Source organism: Leuciscus leuciscus (genome assembly GCF_965113295.1).
Source record: "Leuciscus leuciscus genome assembly, chromosome: 11".
Taxonomy (NCBI): domain Eukaryota; kingdom Metazoa; phylum Chordata; class Actinopteri; order Cypriniformes; family Leuciscidae; genus Leuciscus; species Leuciscus leuciscus.
In genome coordinates this window covers 13814601-13837195 of record NC_138735.1, presented here as the reverse complement: position 1 = coordinate 13837195, position 22595 = coordinate 13814601, and the positions used below count along the sequence as shown (strand labels likewise).

The window sequence follows — 22595 nt, the reverse complement described above, 5'->3', positions numbered from 1 at the left end:
ACGAAAAATTTACGGGGGCCCCAGCGCAGGGGGGGGAAGTGGCCCCCGGGGACCAAACGAAATTTTTCCGTAAAAGTCTAGTAGACCAACATACCATAAAAATTTCTTCATCCTCGGTGCCACGGTTCAGGTAGTTATTTAGGAAAAACTGCATTTTTGGGGGTTTGGGGGGGCCCAGCGCGGGGGGGGAGTGGCCCCCAGGGACCAAACGAAATTTTTCCGTAGAAGTGTAGTGGGGCTACATGCCCACCAAATTTCATGTTCCCCGGTGCTTCGGTGTCCCTGGTATCGTTGACGAAAAATTTACGGGGGCCCCAGCGCGGGGGGGGGAAGTGGCCCCCGCGGACCAAACGAAATTTTTCCGTAAAAGTCTAGTAGACCAACATACCATAAAAATTTCTTCATCCTCGGTGCCACGGTTCAGGTAGTTATTTAGGAAAAACTGAATTTTTTTGGGTTTGGGGGGGCCCAGCGCGGGGGGGGAGTGGCCCCCAGGGACCAAACGAAATTTTTCCTTAGAAGTCTAGTGGGGCTACATGCCCACCAAATTTCATGTTCCCCGGTGCTTCGGTGTCCCTGGTATCGTTGACGAAAAATTCAGTAAGGTGACAAAAAAAAAAAAAAAAAAAAACTTTGACAATCCCTATATGACCGGCTAGCTACGCTAGCGGCGGTCATAATTACTGGCAGCTGTGGTTCCAGCCATTTACCGTAATTTTAAATTGTACTTGCAGCAATGGTTACAGCAATAATTCTACAATACATAAAAAAATACATAATACATAATTAACATTTCTAGTATATGTAGTATGCCGACATAAACTATTTTTCACAAGATGGAGAGAAAATAAATACAGAAGAACTAGATTATGGTACATCATTTTCTATTTATTAAAACACAAGCAAAAAAATAGGCATTTACAAATTGGCTGAAACTGATACAAACAGTAAATTAAAAAGGAAAATAGCACTTTGCTTTAACAAACACAAATCCTTTAACTCTCTGGTGTTCTTCGTTCACTTTTGACCACGAAGATAACAAGTGTGACTCCCAGAGGGTTAAAGAATTTGTCAAAAAATTTAATTCTCATGATTCTTTTACCTTGATACAATCCCAGATGTGCACAACTGCCTTTATTCAGCAGAACACAAACATTTTTAGAAAGAAATTCAAAATCTTTAGATGCATACCATGAAAATGAAAGACTATCATTTGGAAAGTCCAAACGTAATGCATGAACCTGATCAATTAATATCTTATGTAGCAAAACAATGGGTGTAAACAAAACAAATAAAGATTTAACAAAAAAGCTCTTCCTGTCTGCACTAAATTTATTGCGTAGCTGTGCAACGCAAGTATGCAGGCATGCTAATGTGAGTAAAACGATGCTTTGATTGCAAACAGAAGAATGAACTTCATATGAAAATTCTGATATTTCAAACGGTATCAGAAGCACTAGTTTAAAGTAGAGTGACTACGTTTACATGCTGTCAAATATCGGGTTATGGTCGGGTTAAGGTCACTATTTGGGTTTCTGAAACATTCGGAATAACCCGTTTACATGCGTGAGTAGAGAGAGTTACTCCTGTATACATGGAATTTGTAATCAATTGGCAATATCCCGATGTAAACGGCGACGCACGGTTAGCGTCTGGACGTACGGACAATGTTAAGACGCAATGTGCGTCATTTCCGATTCTTCTTCCTGTATCCAAAGGCAACAACAACAGCAGCAGCACGCGGATAATGAATAGTTCGGGGCAGATAGCGATCGCCTTTGTTTGCGATTTCCTCCTCGCTCCCAAAAGTGTGGTGCTGTGCTGCGTCTCGCCATGTTTACCTCTACTTCTTGTTTACTTCCGGTATACTGCACGCGGGTTTTTGTATGCGCCGTCTCTACTCAAAAGACCAAGATTCCTTGCGAATAGAACATGCGCAGAACACAAATCAATGTTCCTTTTGATGGGGATATGCCGATACGCGTTTACATGACCAAATATTCGGGTTAGAAAAGGGGTACCCCAGGGATAATATCCGGGTTTTTAAAAACCGGGATATGAGCATATCCGGGTTTTTGCCGGTGTTTACATGGCCGTGCGCGACCGGGTTATTGCTAATATCCCGGTTTTGAACGGGTTATTGGCTGCATGTAAACGTAGTCAATGTTTAACTTATTGATTTGTTTCTTACATTAATCACAATGCTGGAACCCATTTTCTTGCATTGTATGCATCCTACAGAGCTTGAATTTCCTCCAGATTAAATATATGCATTTATGTTCTGATGAAGAAAGTCATATACACCTTGGAAGGCATCAGGGTAAATAAATAATGAGAATCTTTATTTTTGAAATGATGTAGCATTATATTTTTAAACATTATGATAACAGTTTTAAGAGGATAAAACAATGTCTAAGAGAAAAGTGTAAATTGCCCAGCCCAATGAGAGGATCTAGTGAGTGAATTAACCTTAAGAGACCAAAAAAAAAAAAACCCTTACACCCACTTTGTATAGATCTGGCAAGACGTCTGTCGAAACTGGTCAACACACCCAGGTCTGAGAAGAAAAAAATAAATGTTAGTGATTATATATAGCACATGGTAAACGATACTTATAAATAACATTGCACACACTTTTAAATTAAACATAAAATTAACTGTTTAGTAAGTAGATGAATGCAATTAGAAACTTAAAGGGATAGTTCACCCAAAAATGAAAATTCTGTCATCATTTACTCACCCTCATGTCGGTCCAAACCCGTAAGACCTTTGTTCATCTTCGTAACACAAATTAAAATATTTTTGATTAAATTAAATTAACAGCTATTTAATAAACACTTTGAAGGCCCAGAATGGTAAGACATCGTTAAAATAGTCCATGTGACTACAGTGGTTCAACCTTAATTTTATGAAGCGACGAGAATACTTTTTGTGCGCAACAAAAACAAAATAACGACTTTATTCAACAATTTCTTCTCTTTTGTATCAGTCTCCGACCCACGTTCACGAGAGCACACACGGTACATGCATGACCTTGTAGTCACATGGACTATTGTAATGATGTCTTTACTAGAGATGCACCGATTGATCGGCTGGTGACCGGAATTGGCCGATTTTCACGTGACCGGCCGTGACAGGCGACCGGCCGGTCTGTCTGACAAATATCGATTTTATGCCGGTCAAATGCACTCGGGCGCCGCATGATTAACATCGCGCAACATCAGCATCACACGTGCACACGCAACACACATATAGGAAACCTCGTGAATTACGTCCGTACAGACCGCAAGCGCGTATTTTTTTTCGGCGTGCATTCACAACGGGAGCAGGAGCAGTGCGTGAGCGTCAAGCAGGAGCGTCGCGAGCAGTGAAGCGCGTGTTTCGGCGCCGAGTCTATTTGTTGCACTACTCACGCTCAATTAAAGGGAAAGCACACTTTTGATGGACAAAATATCCTAAATAGGGTTTCACAAAAAAAGTGCCCAAAATGCACAGAATTTGCGTCTTTTAACCTGTTAACCCTCACCAGTGCGTCGGCGCACTGAAGCGTTTTTTTATTTATTTAGTTCAAAGTTACTATCAGATTAAATGTTTTACCTTGACAAACTATACATCATTAAAAAGATATAAGACTCAAGTTTCAGTATTTGACAACTATTGTATTCTGAGAAACTTATAGTGACAGTTATGTCTTATTTTGTGTCAGGAGTTATGAAATGGAAAAATGCGTTGATACCTTTAATATGATTTATGACCGTCAGCTGGTCCATTCAGAAAAAAAAACTCCGTGCTGTCGTCATGACAGCGATTCACAAAACAACGTCCCTCAGGGCTTTTAGCTCAAAAATGTGCAGACTTGGAGAAATATTGATATATTCTCATAGATTCACATAATATTTCTATAGACAGGAATAATATTTATTGAATTTATACCCAAATGCGTCGATGTAATCATTATGAGCGCTTCTTACTGAGATGTGCTGTGTTTTCAATTCATACCAATAGCCTGAGGGCGCTATATGCACAAAAATACTCCATATATGGAACATGAAGAAGAGCCATAATCATGTGACCTTCAAGGACGTCACTGATAGCAGCTACACACAAAGCTAACACAGAGATCGCTGTAATATGCAGATACAGACGTTTTGAAGACAATAAACATGATTGCAAATGATATTTGATATTTGAGTGTTCTTCAAGCAATGCCAGGTATTTTTATAATAATAGATTATATTTATAATGTAATGCTAATCGATATAGACTTTATCATCGTGCATACTATAAATAATATATTTTCTTTCTGATTTTTTTTTTATCTGAAGCCAAATTAGATCACAGAAGATTATTTAAAACAATCGACTTGCGTTATAAAATAAGTTTGAAGCACAAACATAGTTTTAATCTCATAAATGGTCGTGTATTGATGGTGTGCTAAGTAGGGGTGCAACGGATCAAAAAACTCACGGTTCGGATCGTTTCTCGGATCAGAGTCACGGATCGGATCATTTTTCGGATCAGCAAAAAAAAAAAAAAAAAAAAAATTTTATTAACACTTTTAAATTATTAAATTAAAATATATAAAATCAACTTAAAGTGCACAAGGCATAATATCTTCTTTTTAACATAATTAATGAAAAACAACTTAAAGTGCAACATAAAACGGCATCTCCTTCCTTTAAACATGGACCAATGCTTTATGTGTTTCCACTGTCATATAGGGCTGTCAAAATTGCTCAAAAATGACGTTCGAATATTCCCTCTAAAAAACACATATTCAAATTATTCGAACATCTGGTTGCGCATTTTGTCAATGACGTGCATTAGGCCTATGTCAATAACAGGACAAATTAATACAAAGATACATAACTACTTGTATATGTAGTTCATTTAAGTTTAAACATATTTGACAACGTATTACCTTGCTCGCTCGCACTCGCAGGCACTCTTTCTCTCTCTCTCGCCGTCACCCATGCTGCGTTCACACCAAACGCGAATAGAGCGTCTGGCGCGAGTGAAGTCAATGTAAAGACGCGTTTACGCACGTCTGGAGGTTTTGCGGCGCGAATGAGGCGTCACGCTCTCTGCGGTTCATAACGCTCGCCATGACCACGCTGTGTGTGGACTGAACATGCGCACAACTTTTTTTTCATAAATCAATCCGCGGATCACGTGAGTGCCGAACCGAAGATATTGATCCGAACGGATCACGGATCAATGATGATCCGTTGCACCACTAGTGCTAAGCTAACATGCTAGCTAGCTCAGGTGCACCTGTCACCTAGAAGTTATTCTTTTATGGGTTTTTTTTCTAAATAGTAATGCTTTTCTGAAATGTTTTAGTGCATTTGATACAGTTTCAAATGTAAGTGAGAACTTTGATAAAAAAAATTAGGGATTGAAACCCTATGAATAGCCTGTGAATAGCCAGTCGTTAGTAACTATAATGCAGACAAAAGATATGCATATTTAGATCCATAACCAGGCTGGAGAGGTGTGTGAATGTGTACTGGGGAGACTGAGACTGAATGGGGCTCGTTTGCACCACAAAACAATAGAGACAATAGACTGAATAAATGACTTAGATGATGACTAAACATCAGTAGCATTTTTAGAGTCTAATCAAAATAAAGTAATTTGACGTGATCTTGAAAAACATTTAACCAAATACAGAGTTTTAGACTTATCATTTTCAGATTTTAAATATAACATGGTCACACATATGGCTTTAGCTGCAGTGCATTTCTAGATTGCTCCAGGGCCCACTTCAATTTTATTTTCATGAATATGTTTAATAAAAATACATTTCTAATAACTTTACAAAACTTTGAAGCTATTTAAAAAAAGTTTTTTTCATTATGACAATAATTAATTCTACATTTACAATAAACTACCAGGTGTCAGCTTTCAAATGAGATCATACTTGTGCTTTTAGTGCAAAGGGTTCATGAACTGTATGTGTTTCAGTTTGGGTATGTCATTTCTGGGGATTTTTCAAAAGTGGCGTTGCAGCTTAACAGGTTAACAAGAACTGGAGTAGGCTATGTCAGAAAAGAACTGAACTTTATTTTATTTTTTATTTATATATTATTTTATTGCCATTCCCTGTTTTCATACAGACTTTAGTTTGCTAAATACATATATAAAAAAATGATTGGATATTGAATGTGAAAAGGAAATGGTTCTTCCATAACACTGCACTTTAGATGTGTGTGAATTACCCACACCTGGAGTAATTTATATAGTTCTATTTTATAGCGTTTATCTGTTAAAAAAAATATGTACTATGCAAATTGTAAAATGTTCTATAACAGAAAAGGTATAAAATAAATATTTGTGTGTGCTGTAAAGTGGTTAGAAAAAATTTAATCGGAATCGGCTAAAATCGGTATCGGCAGGTCAAACTTAATGAAAAATCGGAATCGGCCCAGAAAATTGTAATCGGTGCATCTCTAGTCTTTACTACATTTCTGGGCCTTCAAAGTGTTAATTAAATAGCTGTAAATGGAGCCCTCGACCTTAGTTATCGGATTTCATCAAAAATATCTTAATTTGTGTTCCGAAGATGAACGAAGGTCGTACTGGTTTGGAATGACATGAGGTTGAGTAATTAATGACAGAATTTACATTTTTGAGTGAACTATCCCTTTAAGTAAATAAATGAGCGTGTAGGTTTGTTACCATAGAGAAAACAACAAAATATCACCCTAACAGAAACGGGGGCCAAGATATGACAGTTTAGCTGTGTGTAAAAGGAATTGATTTTCCAGTTAGCCAGAGAGGATTGAATAATTAGATGATTGAGTGTGTGTCTGTAAACTATGGGTGTATTCTGTATGCTACTGGAAACATGCATGTGAATTTGCATGTGCCTCACAAATGCATAAATGGCACTGCATGTGTGCACAAATTTTGTACAGGACTCTGATCATACAAAATTGGAAATACATCCTATAAAAGAAAACCAAACCACTTGCAATATTACCTCTTTATAATATTGTTCCAGCTGTTCCAGGCAGGTCCAAGTAGTTCCAGGCATCTTGAGGATTTGACCGCATTACAGTTCCATATCACGCCGCCAAACGATTTCAGTTATCTCAAAGGTCCTTAGGGCCTAGAACAGCAAAATACCCAAAACCCACAAAAAATGTATCAAGCAAATAAATATAACTAACAACAGGATAAAAATTACAAACCTTTTTCATGTTTTATCATCTATGGAACGCATACTCTCTTTATCCCATACAAACGCACAAAGATATAGTGCAAGCACACACTCGCACTGTCGCACATAGACCGTAAACGGCAAATTTATTAATAAAATAGTTTTAAAATTAAAAAGCGTACCATTTCTTAGTTACATAGTAATGTCGCTTTTCTTGAATCACTTCTCTGTTAGCTCTAATAACATTTTGAACTGAGGCTTGGTATCTGATAAGAAAAAATACCTTGAGGTGTGGTCACCGAGGATGAATAACTGACGACGAGCCGTTGAATTGCACTTCGAGTCGTGGCTGCCTGCATTACAACCTCGGATGTGCATTATTTTTTCAAATAATTCAGCAGCCCTTCATAAATTATTCCCAAACCTAGAGTAATAATCTGATGGAGAACACTGACTACAGTGAAATGCCTCACCCAAGAACGATCTATGTGGCTGCAAACATACGATTCGCGCCAAGTAACTTAACGTTGGTAACTTACAGTCAAAAAATAAAAGGCGAAGTTGAGTGCAACATATTAAAATAACAACAAAGAAATAAACTTACCTTGAACAATTACCGTCTTTAGTAGACGCAGATCGGTAAGAACTTTGAAGAGATGCCGTTGACCGCTTTCTGCAGACGAGACAAGAGAGCTCGTGCCTCGTGTGGTGTTGAAGTAGCCCCGCCCCCATGTGCTGCTTTTTTACAGCGCGCAACCGTTTTTCACAGAAACAAACCGGTTTACTGTTAAATGCTGTACATTTACTGCAAGTGCTTAATTTAACAACCATTAGCTGTAAATTTACACAATTTAGCTGTTAATTGAAATAACAGTATTTTACTGTTGGAAATTGTCTGTATTTTTTCAGCAATTTTTGCATGTAAAATGTATGTTGTTTAAATAAATTGGCATATATAAATTAAACATATCGGTGACATATATGGTCATAACATACAATATTATATAAATAATAATCATATACATCATATTAATATATGACAATATACTCATTTAATATGGAAAATGTATATATGTTATAAACTTATATCAACATATATCTAGAGATATGTATATATGTGATAGCAATATATTGTCTTATATTTAGCATATATGACGGCATCACTTGCGATATAGGGACATATATGTCATATATTACATTTCCGTATCTTCCTAACATTGTTCGGGAAGCAGACACACTCTGTCAGTTCAAATCTAGACTAAAAACACATCTCTTTGGCCTAGCATACACATAACACATTATAAACTATAATTCAATGTTAGGCTGCATAGATTAGGTCAGCCGGAACCGGGAACACTCCCCATAAATCCTGATGTACTTATTACATCATAAGAAGGATAGCGTCTACGCTAATATTAGTCTCTCTGTTTATCCGAGGTTTACCACAGTCCGCCGGATCCAGGCCATATCCAGATCTGATGAATGACCTGTGCCTGGACACAATGACAACTGAGGTGTCAACCAGTCCCTCCCATGTGAAGGCCTCCTTCCCTTTCCTTTACCTCAGTACAGATAAAATGTTGTCGGGATGATTCCGGTTCACGTGGCTACGCAGACGCGACAAAACATTTCTGTATTATAATTTTTTGAGGCCAGACAAGTAGTTTATTGAGGGTTGATTTGTAAAGAAGGACTACACACCTGTGCACATATATATTCAAATGCGCTTACCTTTAGACTGAACACGTAATGCGCATGTGTGCAATGTCTGCGTTTTCGTGGGTTTGCGTTTTTGAGGTTTGTGCAGAGATAACGATAATCGGCTGCTGGATAATCATTTGCACCTTCTAACCTTTTGCGTTCTCGAGACACCAGGCACTGTTTTGTGCGGATGGGCAGCCGGAGCGTGTTAAGGGATTTCCTGTTAGAACGGTGTCGTGTTAGCGGCCCCTAAGTTAATTACTAATGGTCTTCGCAACGGAAGTGAATCAATCAATTAGAAACTAACTTTAGCTGGACAATAACTTTATCATAGAGCTGTTGTAAAGCCTAAACAATCTGTTATGGTAATTTCCTATTATCTCTGTAAAGCTGCTTTGAAACAATCCATATTGTTAAAAGCGCTATATAAATGAAGGTGACTTGACTTGACTTTTGACTGTGAAAACCACATGTGTGACTCCCAAATGAGGAGGACCAGAGGGTTAAACATATTTTTCAAAATTATTAATTTATTAATTTCTTCGTCTGTTAAACTTAAATGAGAAAAAAAAATACAACACATCTTTTAAAGTTAATTAATTGTGAATTCTGGGATTGGTGTCAGAAATTAAATCGAATCTGATGTGGTCATGTAGGGCCGAATAAAAAAATTGCTTATTCAGAAAGTTTTATTGAATCATTGTTTCATAAAGAGAACAGATTGTTGCTTTCCTTTAGTAAACACAGTTAACTCATTCACACTTAACTCATTAGCTTTAATTTGAAAGTGAGTGTTATAGTTCATGTGCATGTACATTTATATCAAATATTAAAATACACAGCTGTCTAGGATTTTGATGACAGCTGTTTCATCAGTTTTTCTTTTCGTCAGGAGTTTTTGTGACTTTCTTCTTGTGACATTTGTCATGCGCTTGTGAATCACTGACATAATCTTCCTCTCAGTGTAAGAGATGCTTGTTTGTTCTTCATTTTGTTCTCAATAACTCACTCAAAACACACCGGAATATTCTTTTCCGTTTCACTTCTCATTTATAACCACAAGTTTTATACAGTTTAAATAATTATACTGTGAAGGTTGAATAAGTCAAAACGGGTATTGCATGTAACAAATAGGCTGTCTTTCCAATTCATAAATTCAAAACAATTCCTGTTGTGCACACCTGATGATTGTTATATTTGTTCTTATTTGACACTTTTGACAAGATTTTAAGCATAGTTAGCTAAAGTTGAACTTTCAGGCCACTTTGAAAATGTATTTGAACACGAATGAACATTAAAATATCATAAATGTTATTGTTCTTACTAATACTATTATATTTGTTTAGAATTTGTTTAGAGCTCTTTCTTAACATGAAGTGTTTTATGATCAGTTGGCCATCACTATGATCACATTAATGTTTATATTGACAGTAAGTACCAGCAGACTTGAGTCAGCATTGTGGCAGGAGAAAGGAAGTCATGAGGAACAGATGCTGTATATTTCATGATTTACTGAGTATCATGGGAGACTGGGCAGTACACTAATGGAAACATAATGATAAAAACACACAAACTGATGTTTAACCTGCCCACTGCAAAAAAGAACAGAGCACTGCCAACAACACAGAGGACTAGGTAGAGCCGGTAACCAGAAAAACTTGGAATAATTTTGTATTAAACACTGGAGTAAAGGCAAGACATAGTTGTTCTCTTGAAGGTGTATGCAGGTTACATCCATAGGCCAGTAGGTGGCAACAAGTGACTGTCTTTATATACATATAGTTTATTTGCAAGTGTACATTTTTTTTAATATTGTATAGCCTATTCAATTTCACAATGTCAAAAATGGAATTTTCTGTGCATTTTCCTTGCTGCTTCTGTAAAATATTTAATGTAAGCTTAAGATTTTTAAATCTATTTTTATGTTAATACATTTAATCAAGTCAATACATTTTCAGATTAGTAAAACAATTTGTCTTCTCTTAGTTTTCTACTGCTCTTTCACTGAATTCTAACATCATCTCATCCCTGTTGAATTTATGTGTCCAGCTCCTGCTGCAGAGCCAATCGAGGACGCCCCTTAAAAAGTTTATAATGATTAAAAAGGGTAATTTATTAATACTGACAAATCTGCCAGGCAAATGCATAGTTTCCCATAAAGCACTTAGATGTCCTTGTCTGGGGTTCCTCTCTGCATTTCTACCATGTTGAACACTCGAGAAGAACGTTGGCTAACAATGTTACTTAAAGTTAACTTGTAATAAAAAAAAATACTATACAGTAGTTTGTAATTAACATAAAAGTGATTAATATGATGGATGCAGGAATAATGTTTAAAATATGAGATAAAAAAGGAAACTTTCAATTTTCTGAGGTCAATTGTTCCCAAATCTTCAGTTATTAAGGCCATAGTTACAAGGTGGTCACATTGCTAAATGGATGTCTGAAGCTTAACTACAATTATTTAGCCTCCAAACAAAATCATATGCCAACATATGTGCAGCATTTTTTATTAATAAAAATAGAAATAATTGGAAGAGGAATTAACATTGAAGTGTCTGGTTTAATGGAACAATCCATTGTGCTGTTTTGTTTGTAAATGTCATTGAGCTATAGCTCTGAAGACTGTCTTTCATCCATGAAGTGAACAAATAATGATCAAATGTGGATGTGTGCACTGTTAAAAAAATCTGTAGAAATTACAGTATTATTGGCAGCTACTTGCCAGTAACTTACTGTAGATTTAAATTGATGTCATTTACTGGCAACAGTTTGTTCAAAGTTAAATGAACATTAAACATTAACAAGTCTTTATCTTTACAGAATAAAACTAAAATAACAGCCTCATGCAAAGCATTCTGGGAACCAAAATCTGAAGGAAAATAACAGAAAAAGGTTGATGAAGATTTCTGGTTCCCAGAATGCTTTGCATTAGGTTGTTATTTTATAGTTTTATTCTGTAAAGACAAAGACTTGTTAATGTTTAATGTTCATTTAACTTTGAGCAAACTGTTGCCAGTAAATAACATTGATTTAAATCTACAGTAAGTTACTGGCAAACAGCTGCAAAACTACAGCAAATTGTTTACAGTGTGATAATACTTCATGTATCATCAACATGTGTGTGAGGAAAACACATGCCCCACATTATAATGTAACTGATTGTCTAATAAGCTGCTTCAGAATGAACAGAGAGGGATGGGAGGTACACCATAGAAGCTCTGCTTAATAAATGTGCAATTTAAACGGGAATATGGTACTATCCTATAATTTCCAGATGTGTCTAAAGATTAATCTCATTTGCTTTATTTTTATAATGACAAAATGCTTATTCATGGTCTATGTAAATGTTAAAGATACCTATAGCAGCTGAATAAAGTTGTAATATAAAATAAATGTAATAATAAATACAATTTAATAATTATAAAATAATGAATTGATAGCTTCAATTGTAAAACATCATTCATGTGGAGAAATATTGCATCCTCTAGTCTGTTCTGCAACACAACTAGCTACAAAGAAATGACTTATTAATGGAAGAAATCCAAATATATATATTTTTCTTGACTCAATTCCTTTTTAGGAAAGGAATCGAGTTAAGCTGGCATAAAATGAAAATTCAGTATCTTTTAAATTAAGTTACAGATCTTATCATGAACCATTTATCCGTAGAGATTCATTTTCTTTCTTTTTGACCTCATAATGTTTAATCAAAATTACGTAACTCGATCTTCTAGTGAAAACAAACTTCTCTCTGATAACATATACCAGACATCTCCAATCATTTAGTCTACTTAAACAGCATCCCTCCCCTCCACAAACGACGGCAAGCTAACATTCTTTTTTGAGTGCAACGGCCAACGGCCATACTCTCAACAATCAATGATAGAACCAAGTGCCTGTTACATTCAGATGTACATCACGATATGAAATTAAATATTTGTTGCTAATTTCATTACATCACTACGTTTGTAATACAGAGTCGTCAGAATAACCACTTGCAGCAACAAACCTACATTACAAATATTATTACAACTTGAAGTAGTTGGCTTCACTACACTACCTCAATCTGTATTTGTCAGCTAAAGCTTGTGGGCAAATTGGTAGATCAGGAAGTCTGAGGGTAGGAGGCAGAATTTTTTTTGCATGTTTCCACCTAGAAATCCAAATGACTGCATTAGGGGAGTCAAAAAAGAAAAGGCCTCAGCATGTGTCTGATGCCACAGCACTCTCAAGAGGCCAAAAATTACAAAAGCTGCAGTTGACTAACAGGTTACAAATTAGTTAAAACATCTTAATACATCAGAAAATTTAAACCTTTTATTACTAAAATAACACTCAAGGTGTCATTTTCCTTCACAATCCTATATTTCGAGTTTATTATGTCCCAAAAAAAATAATCATTTCCCAAATAGAAAAAAAAACAAAACAAAAAAAAACACGTTTTACATAGCAAAAATTGTGAAGTATTTACATTGTGAGGAAAACAACTATCATCGGTTTGTCAGGACCCGTCTGTGAGAGGCTTTCTATTATGGTTCAATTCGGTCACAAAAGGGAGGCACTTCATATCAGATAACCTTTACATTAGGGACTTAGAAAACAAACATTTTAATCACTAACAGGTGCATAAATACTGGTATGCTGAAGTTGGAAATAAATATTCAAACCCCAGAGATAACTAGTAATAACAGTTTGCTTATGGACACCATTAGAAACGTTTGAACCAAAAAGTAGATCTTTCAAATTAAAATGAGACCTTTGGAGATTTTGGAAATAGTGAATTGAGGTAAACTGGCCATTTAGCTGACTGTCTAAAAATGACAACTTATTCACTTACTAAGATTTAATTTGTTTCCTAAAATCAATCTCCCAATAGGACAGGCTTTGTAAAGTCAATAAAATGAGACAAGAATAGATCACACTAGAAATTCAGTACCACTTTGAGGTAAATGTACTACACCAAAACCAATATTTTAAACAACTGTACGTGTTAAATTATTGCGTATTGTTTTCAATAGGAAGGAGACTGTGTGAAGTTACTAACCAGCAAAAGTTAAGATCACCTGGTGAATCTGCAGTTAAAGTCAACCATGCACTGATTAGATAAAAGGAATTTAAACTGAAGCCACTGGTTTAATCGGTCAACAATAGGGGCACATTTGGATTATAATCTGCTAATGTCAAAAACAATTTGGTCTTTGAATACCCCTCTGATGTGCTTACCTAGCCATTTCTCACATTCAATATCTGAACAACTCAACTAACCTTTTAAATGCTGCACTCTGCACAGTTCGGTCACTTTTGAAGTTAAATAAGACAAAGTCCGATCTCTGCTTAACATGCCTCTCTTTCTCAGTGAATGACAATGTGTGCATATGTACAATAAAAACAAGATCATTCTGAGAGATTCGAATCAAATGACTGGGCAAAAGAAAAATCACTAGAAAAACATGAATAAAAATAGAAAATTGAAAGTCTTGTGATGGTTCTGAACATTCTGAGTTGGAGTCTGTTGGCTCAGTCCTGGAACAAAGGATGGTGAAAGGTGAAAGTGTCATATCTTCTCCTGAATGAAAGGGTGCTGCAGGGCCTGGTTGATGCTGATGCGTTTAGCAGGGTCCAGCATCAGAGTCCCATCCAACAGATCCTTCAGCTGCATGACCTTCTTCCTTTGATCCTCAGGTAACCTCTGACCTCCGATCATGTCCGCAAGTAGGTCTTTAGTGGGGTTAATAGTGCTCATCACAGTTACCTTCTCCTGAAAGATTAAAAGAAAGTGCAAGAGAAAGAGAAGGATAAGAAAAAGGAAGCAGATGTGCGCGGTGATATCATAGTTTATCAAAAGTAAATTAGAGTAAATTAGAAAATCAATACATGTGAGATCTGAGAACATACCCTTTCAGTCACTTTGTCAACCTCGATGTATAGGAAGTTCAAGTTCTGGTCAAAATGTTGGTCTTTAAACAAGCCTTTCCGGATCATCTACAGACAAATGAAAAATAAAACACCATGTAAGAGACTTAAATACAATAATAAAGCGAGTAAAAGTAAAGAAAATTCTGAAGGTATAATATGGAACTTTTTTGTTCAAAATTAAAATACTGAACCCTGTTATAATTATTTATATTTTAGACCTGTCGTGATGGTTTTCATTGGAAACTGTGTACATTGATCACTCGCCTGTGCGCGTCTCGTCATATCCGTAAATAGAAAAAAGTTGCTCCGGCTATTTTGATGCATTTATGGTGGCATAGGTTAGTTGTCACAATGAGCGAGAAAGGATGACATGGAGCAGCTAAATCTCGAACCTCCAGGGAATCACTCGTAAAAAATAAATAAAATTTAAACACAGAACAGAGAACGTGACGAAGCTCGTAATAAAACGAGAATCAAGATTGGCTTTGCTTTTCAGAGATGGCTGAGGGATTTGAAATGTTGTAAAAGCATTTGAGATGCCGTTTTCATTACTCAATAGGTGAATAAGGTATTTTATTGAACAGATAAAGTGCCATATTTAGCTCATTGTAAAACTATCCATTTTGAAGGGTTATTTCATTATGGTTGTTGTAGCACTGAGCTGGAATATATTTTCAAGGAAGTACCACATATTAACTCTTTCCCCACCAGTGCATTTTTTAAATGTTGCTAACCAGAACGAACAGAGCCTCTGCTTTTAAACAAACAAAATTTGATCTAACTTTATGCATTGTTTTTTTTTATTAACACTTGAATGTGGGCAAGTTTTTTTTTGCAACATTTTGAACAAAAAGCTGAGAAAAATCGAATTTTTGTCGAAGACTACGTTTGGATTGGATTCTGAACAATGATCAAAACATAGATGGAGTAAATCGCTTCCATCAACACCCCAAAAGCTTGCACAGTCATATACCCCTTCCTGGGTAGACATTTCATTTGGTAACATTAGGAGGTTTCGATTTATATGCGGTTTAATGTTTGATCGTGTTATTTTATGTGCTTCTATTGCTAGTTTCTGCTTCCCATGTGTTTTGATCCATCCTAGATTCTGTACTCTTTCAGGAGATGAGTAATAGTGCCTCCTAACTTATAACAGTGACAACATGGATTGCCGGAAAATTCCATCAATGGAGGGAAAAAGAGTTAATGGGTACAGCTACAGTAATGTCTTCAGCTACTCAGTTTGAGATGCTTTCCATCTAAAGTAATTATATCTAGTAGTTAAGGCTAGTAGTGAATGTCTGAGCAGTAGGATAATCTCTCTCTCTTTTTTTATAGTTATGAAAAAGAACCCATGTGGATTCTCAGTGTAAATTTCCAGTACCTTGTTTGGCATCTTGCCCTTCACATCCATGGCCAGTTTCAGCATGTGGTTGTTGGATCCACCAGGGAACAGGATCTTCCCTGCGTACAGCTCATACAGGGTACAGCCGACTGACCACATATCAATGCCATAATCATATGGTTTACCAATGACTAAGGAGAAAGAGAGATTAAATCCAATTACTAGGCCCACATAGAAATGGTTCACATGTTCTGCTGTTATCACACAATTACAGTGCAAATTACCGATTTCAGGTGCCCTATAGAATCTGCTGACTAGGTAGGGAGTGATTTCATTGTCGGCAACATGGGATGCAGAGCCGAAATCACAGAGTTTAAGAATTGTCTTTGACTCGTTCACCTGCAGACAGAGAGTTGAGTGAGTGAGTGAGTGAATGAATGAATGAGGTCTTTGGAGTCAGGGGCCATATAAATGATGCTAACCAGTATGTTGTCTGGTTTGATGTCAGCATGGAGGATGTTGCAGCGTTTCAGTAGTTTGAGGGCCAGAAAGAGCTGCTGACTGTAGGAACGCACTGCCTTGATGTGTAGCCCCACGTCTTTACCATACTTTTTCAGCACTTCCCGCAGATTCATACTGCAAGACACAAATATGGCAAAAAACAGCTGAGAATAACTTTTGCATTATCTTTGAGATTATTAGTTATTAGGGGTGTAACGATACACGTATTCGTATTGAACCGTTCGGTACGAGGCTTTCGGTTCGGTGCGCATTTTCAAACCGAACGGTTCGTTGGACCATTTTTCCTGCCGACCAAAATTTCGTCATTTCAAATGTAGGCGCGTTGCGCGTGTCAAGCGCGCTCATAATGTAAGAGACGCCGGCGCGACCACAACATTGCACAACATCAAATGACAAACGTAATGCAAGCGGAACGAAATTGCTCATTATTGTGTGGTTGACGGACCGTTTATCGGTTTGGACCAGTGCAGCGCGAGCCGATCGTGATCAAGCGACACTGTTACTACACAACGCTAATAAGAGATCCAGTAAAGAAAGCATTTGAATTCGCCACATAAGTAATAACATTGCTGCGAGATCTAGTGAGAAACATTCACATTTCTCCGTTATTAACGGATCAAACAGCGCTGACGTGGAAACCTGGAAGAAACATTGTGCCATGAATGAACTATCCAGTGTCCACAGATCAGCAACATTCACCATGGATTTACTGTAGTAACACTAACTGCAACCATGGAAGTTTGGCAGGAATAGTAGGCTATAATGCCTTCAAGTAACATTACGTCGGTTTTATTTTGACATTATGAATACAATTGCTGCCCTCAAATGTTAATCTGAACTAAATAAACCTTATAACTACTAACGTTACAATATTACATTTCATTTTTTCCAAGGAGCTGTTTTGTTTTATATGCTCCTAAGAAGAGTCAATTATAGCTCCAGAATTGCTCAAAGTAAAAAAAAAAAAATCATACTTTATGATGAAAAAAAGAATAAAAAAAATGAAATCAAGGAAATTTCTCTGGCATTTCTTTATTTTTGCTGTAGGCTATCGAAAACGTACCGAACCGTGACACAAGTGTATCGTATCGAACCGTGAATTTTGTGAACCGTTACACCCCTATTAGTTATGCATTACATGTTAGTGACCTTATCAACATTAATATTTATAAGGGATGTGCAGATGATTGTTATTTTTTTCTGATTGGCTATTGCAGCATTTTGGGTGGTTCCTGATGTCTGATTGGCTAGCGTTAGGACAGCATGCAGTCCAGACTGGCGAAAAAGTGACACTATAGATTTGAAAGCGCACACAGTAATGCCTTGGAATTACTTTGATAACGAAAATACAGTTAAGTGCAAGATGTGCAGCACCACCAATATATCATATGCATAACATTATGAGAACACTACTGTAATAGAATTTTTTGTGCTTTAGGTGCCTGTATTTCAGCGTTGTTGTTACGGGAAGAGCACATTCACAATGGAGGTACACATTCAGACATGCACGGTCAAGTTCACGTGAGCATTCACATCCTTTAGTGCAAGTCATAATATTATTTTTATGTTTTATATATCAGATTAATCTCATATAGGATGCGTTTAGTTGAGTTTATTAACCCGCTAGCAAAACACTTCAGATTACGCTGTTCATTCACTCTTCAGCATCAGCTCAAATGGCAATGCACGACATTGTCTCAAATAACCAAATCATAGTCAGACATATTCCTTTGAGGTTTCTTAAAAAATAAAAATAAAATAATAATAATAATACTACATCAAAAATAGTCAATTTTGAAATGAGACATTTTTCCCTACCCTGATTTTAGCCCTTTGATTTGAACTCTGTTTGAAGGGGCGTGTCTGCTGTGAGACTTCAGTGTAAACGCCCACTGCTGTGATTGGCCAACATTTTTGCATATGAAATAGCTAGAATTACATGTGAACTCTTGAAAGCAAGTTTTTACTAGTACAGCTCTCAAGGTTAACTAATTGTGAAATTGTGTTAATTTAGATTTTTGGCATTATATTTAGATCGTGACATGAAAGGTTGCAGTGATGAGCATTGTAGCTGATCACCGACATATTGAGAGTATGAATGCAGTGATCTCGTCATTGTAAATTGATTTCTGCACACTAACGAATGGTTTCACCATAACTAACAGTGAAAATGTAAACAAGAGATTTGTTGATTCTAAAGGGAGTTTTGGCAAGAGTCCAGAACTCAGTCACTGATAAACTTGCGCTGTTTGATTGACAGCTCCAGCACAGCAGTTTGATCAATTTGATATAATTTAAGCACAGTTTAAATAACAGATTATTTTCATCCTACTAAGAGAAACAAAGTGAAATTGACCATTTAGTCACTAGGTTGATTACTGGTGTACAGTTTACTCTTCAGCTTCACCTCATGCAGCTGCTAATACTTTTAATAATTTGTCATTTTTAATAATTTAAGATAACTTGATAATCTAGCAGTCTTATTTTCATATTTTGATAGACATATTTGCATGTCATATTTCTATTTGTCAACATACATTTTTGTGCCAGTGTTTTAAATAAAATATTGTCATTATCGCCATGACAGACACACCCCGCCCCCATACAATTTTTTTAATCTATCAGTACTCAAAATAAAAATAAAAATATTGGACATGCCCATCCCTAATATTAATATCGGTTATTTGATATCAGAATCTTTTAGAACTATTAGGCCGATAAAGAAAAAAAGATATCAAGGCTGATAAAGAAAAAAAGATAATATGAAGGCTGATTTTCACCCCAATTCAAATACTCTTTTTTTTTTTTTTGCATAATTTCTTGTTCCATTTCAAGGTTTAAAAGTACCAAACATTAATTTTTATTCATTTATAAAATGGTTTGATTCCTTATGTCACATCAAGAATGTACAATTTTAGATGCATTTATGAATTTACACAACCTTTCAAAAGTTTGGGGTCGGTAAGATCAAATGTTTATGAAAGTCTCGTGCTCACCAAGGCTGCATTTGTTTGATTAAATAAATAAATAAAACCGAAAACAGTTATTTTAAATCGTAATATTTCACATTTTTACTGTTTTTAATAGTTTAATACATTTTAAAATGTAATTTATTCCTGTAAAGCCAAAGCAGCCATTACTCCAGTCTTCAGTGTCACATGATATTTCAGAAATAATTTTAATATGGTGATTTGGTGACTCAAGAAACATTTTTATTATTAAATGTTGAAAATTGTTCTGCTTCATATTTCTGTGGAAACCGGTATTTTTTTCAATTTTATTTTCAGAATTCGTTGATGAATAGAAAGTTCAAATTTAAAATACAAATCAATTAATATACTGCATCCTTACCAATTTTCTAATGTGATGTATTGAGGAGGTTCACACAGATATTTGTCAATTTCCACAACACTCTCCCAAACACACACACACACACACACACACACACACACACACACACACACACACACACACACACACACACACACACACACACACACACACACACACACACACACACACACACACACACACACACACACACACACACACAATGAAGTACCTGAGAGGTTCAAACACCAAACAGAGATGCTGTTTGTGGTAAAAGTGTCTGAAGAGACGCAAACAATGAAATTTATCGTCAGGATCTGCATCATTCAGCTTCTTCAGAAACTCAAGTTCCTTCAGTCCCGTCTTCTGCCTGCAATCAGACAACAAATTAAACTACTGAATACAAACTGTTTTCTGAGCCAGGACTACACTGACTGAACTAAACAAAATAGTACATAAACTTAACATTTAGGTTAAAATTAAAGCTTTTAAGTGATAAATTTTTTTAAATGAAAGCTTTTATAATACATCATTTAATTAATTGGATTAAAAAATTGATTAAATTGCAAATTAAACCAATTTTGGCTGAGAAACTCCCCAAAAAATATTATTTGAAGTCATTGTGTTGGATGAGAAAAGTGTCCAATAGACATTACAAAAGAAAAAAATATTTTGATTCAACATTTTATTACACAAACTTTGACTACAATGTGGCCATAAAATTTTTTTTTTTTAGTTCAGAAGCTGCATCTGAAGTGACATTTAGGTATATTTACAGTACATAGACCGTTTAATGCATCTCAGAGGTGGCATGAATGTGAATAAAAAAAGTGAAATTATACTAGTGGTGGGTGGTATGACCAAAAATTTATATCACGGTATTTTTCAAAATTATACCAGTTTCACGGTGTATATATAAGGGTGTATTTTTTTTTTTTCAAAGCATGACTGGGTGTTAACCACATTTTCTACTGAGAGAGAGAGGAAATACTGCAGTAGATTGACTTAGAATGCCCTCTTTTTACTGTCATGAGTGAATATTGTAGAGAAATTCCACACTAGGATTAATACAGGTTTGCAAAGCCCCACAAAATTATGCTGTTTACGCTTAGGCGCTTTAGGAACGGCAGAAATAGCGGTTTCCCCGGTAACGGCTGTACACAAAGCAGCGCAACGCTCATAAACGCTGCTTTATCAGAAAAGATAGATGAATTAAATGAAAATAACATCGAAACATTTCTAAAGACAGTCGGTTCCATTCAAAGATGCATTCATATAAAAACACCCGCGCTGCATTTTGACTTTGAAACGTGCAGTGCTCATGTTTATTCAACCATGTCAAAATCTTGTGTAAAATCTATTTGTAGCGGGCAGTGTTGATATTGTGAACCAATGTATGGGAAACACTAATATAATTTGAGAGCTATCAATTATAGTTTAACCCATCCATCTTCACAGTCACGCTTGCCCTCACCACAGTGTCACCTAGGCATGTGCCGGTATCACATTTTCATGCTGCGATTAATTGAGTGATCTTTTATCACGGTATACGGTATTATCACGATATTTTAATTGCACATGAGAAACAGATGGATTTTGGGGGGGGGGGGGGGGTGTAAAAAATTTATTAAAACTTGCATCACAAGGTGTAATTGTGATTGTCAAAACATTTGGTAACTAAACTGAATTTTATTAAGTTTAGTGACAACACCATGTTACAATGATTACATGGTACAATGACTGGTAGGCTACTGTTTGTATTGCTTAACACAAATTTAACGATTTCAATTCAATACTTGGGATTTGATTTAAATCTTGATTCAATATTGACTTATTTTGGATAAATATTAGGAAGGCTACAGTAGATAGCCCACATGTTATTTTTTTCTCATGAAAAAAAATATATCTCACATAATGCTATGTAACCATATAGAGCCCTATCAGCTGGTATTATTAAAGGTTACAAATAACTAATTAAATCAAATATAATGTGGTTTTCATTATAATAACAATAATGTAATGACACAAGTAAAAATATAATAAATATGTAAAAAAGTGCAGTGCACATATTCAGCAAAATACTCCTCTTTATGTTTTAGTCATCTAACATGCTGCTGGTCATTAAATAGTTTAAATGTAACGTTCTGTGACACAATTGTTCTCCTGTTTCATATCAAAAGTAACCTGCTCTGTCTTGTTTGACGGTCTTCGTGTCCTCTTTGCTCCGCAATTTTTCTCTGCGTGAGAAAACGGATGTGTGGCGTGAGCGTGTGAGAAGTCTCGCGCTGAATGCGTCGAGTTGGCAGCTCTCTTTTAGAAGCGGGATGGATCCGGATAGATCGCCGGCGGCCATAGACTGTAGGCGGCGGCGTTCCTCCTTCCGCCATGCTGCTTCTCCATGTGAGGACTGTTTACATTAGACTAGAAGTGCAACGGCCGCATGCTCATACACGTGGCGATTGTTTACATCAGAGTGCGCACGTGTTTCGCGCAGCATAGGCAGTGCTTGTTTAAGCGGTTGATGGAAAATAAGCTATAATGCACGTTCTAAAAATCTAAATTCGGATCTATTATTTTTCACGGTATTTTGAAGTGCCCACGATAACAATATCG

At 36.2% G+C, this 22595-nt stretch overlaps 1 protein-coding gene and 1 long non-coding RNA gene across 2 annotated transcripts in view; both read right to left on the bottom strand.

Moving 5' to 3' along the window:
* Window positions 1–920: 920 nt before the first annotated feature.
* Window positions 921–7866, bottom strand: LOC309509386. The gene is made up of 3 exons (XR_014209889.1): window positions 7770–7866; window positions 6986–7114; window positions 921–2557 (listed from the first exon to the last, which is right to left on the bottom strand). It is a non-coding gene; the product is annotated as an uncharacterized lncRNA (long non-coding RNA).
* A 5306-nt stretch (window positions 7867–13172) lies between these two features.
* The window catches only part of prpf4bb (pre-mRNA processing factor 4Bb), a 28712-nt gene continuing 19289 nt past the window's right edge, over window positions 13173–22595 (bottom strand). The window contains exons 10-15 of the mRNA XM_082183992.1: window positions 20215–20352; window positions 16613–16766; window positions 16415–16529; window positions 16170–16321; window positions 14765–14851; window positions 13173–14627 (exon numbers count right to left, since the gene is read on the bottom strand). Coding sequence (XP_082040118.1) covers window positions 14424–14627; window positions 14765–14851; window positions 16170–16321; window positions 16415–16529; window positions 16613–16766; window positions 20215–20352 — 850 coding nt within the window. The 3' untranslated portion in view covers window positions 13173–14423. The remainder of the gene's footprint in view (window positions 14628–14764; window positions 14852–16169; window positions 16322–16414; window positions 16530–16612; window positions 16767–20214; window positions 20353–22595) is intronic.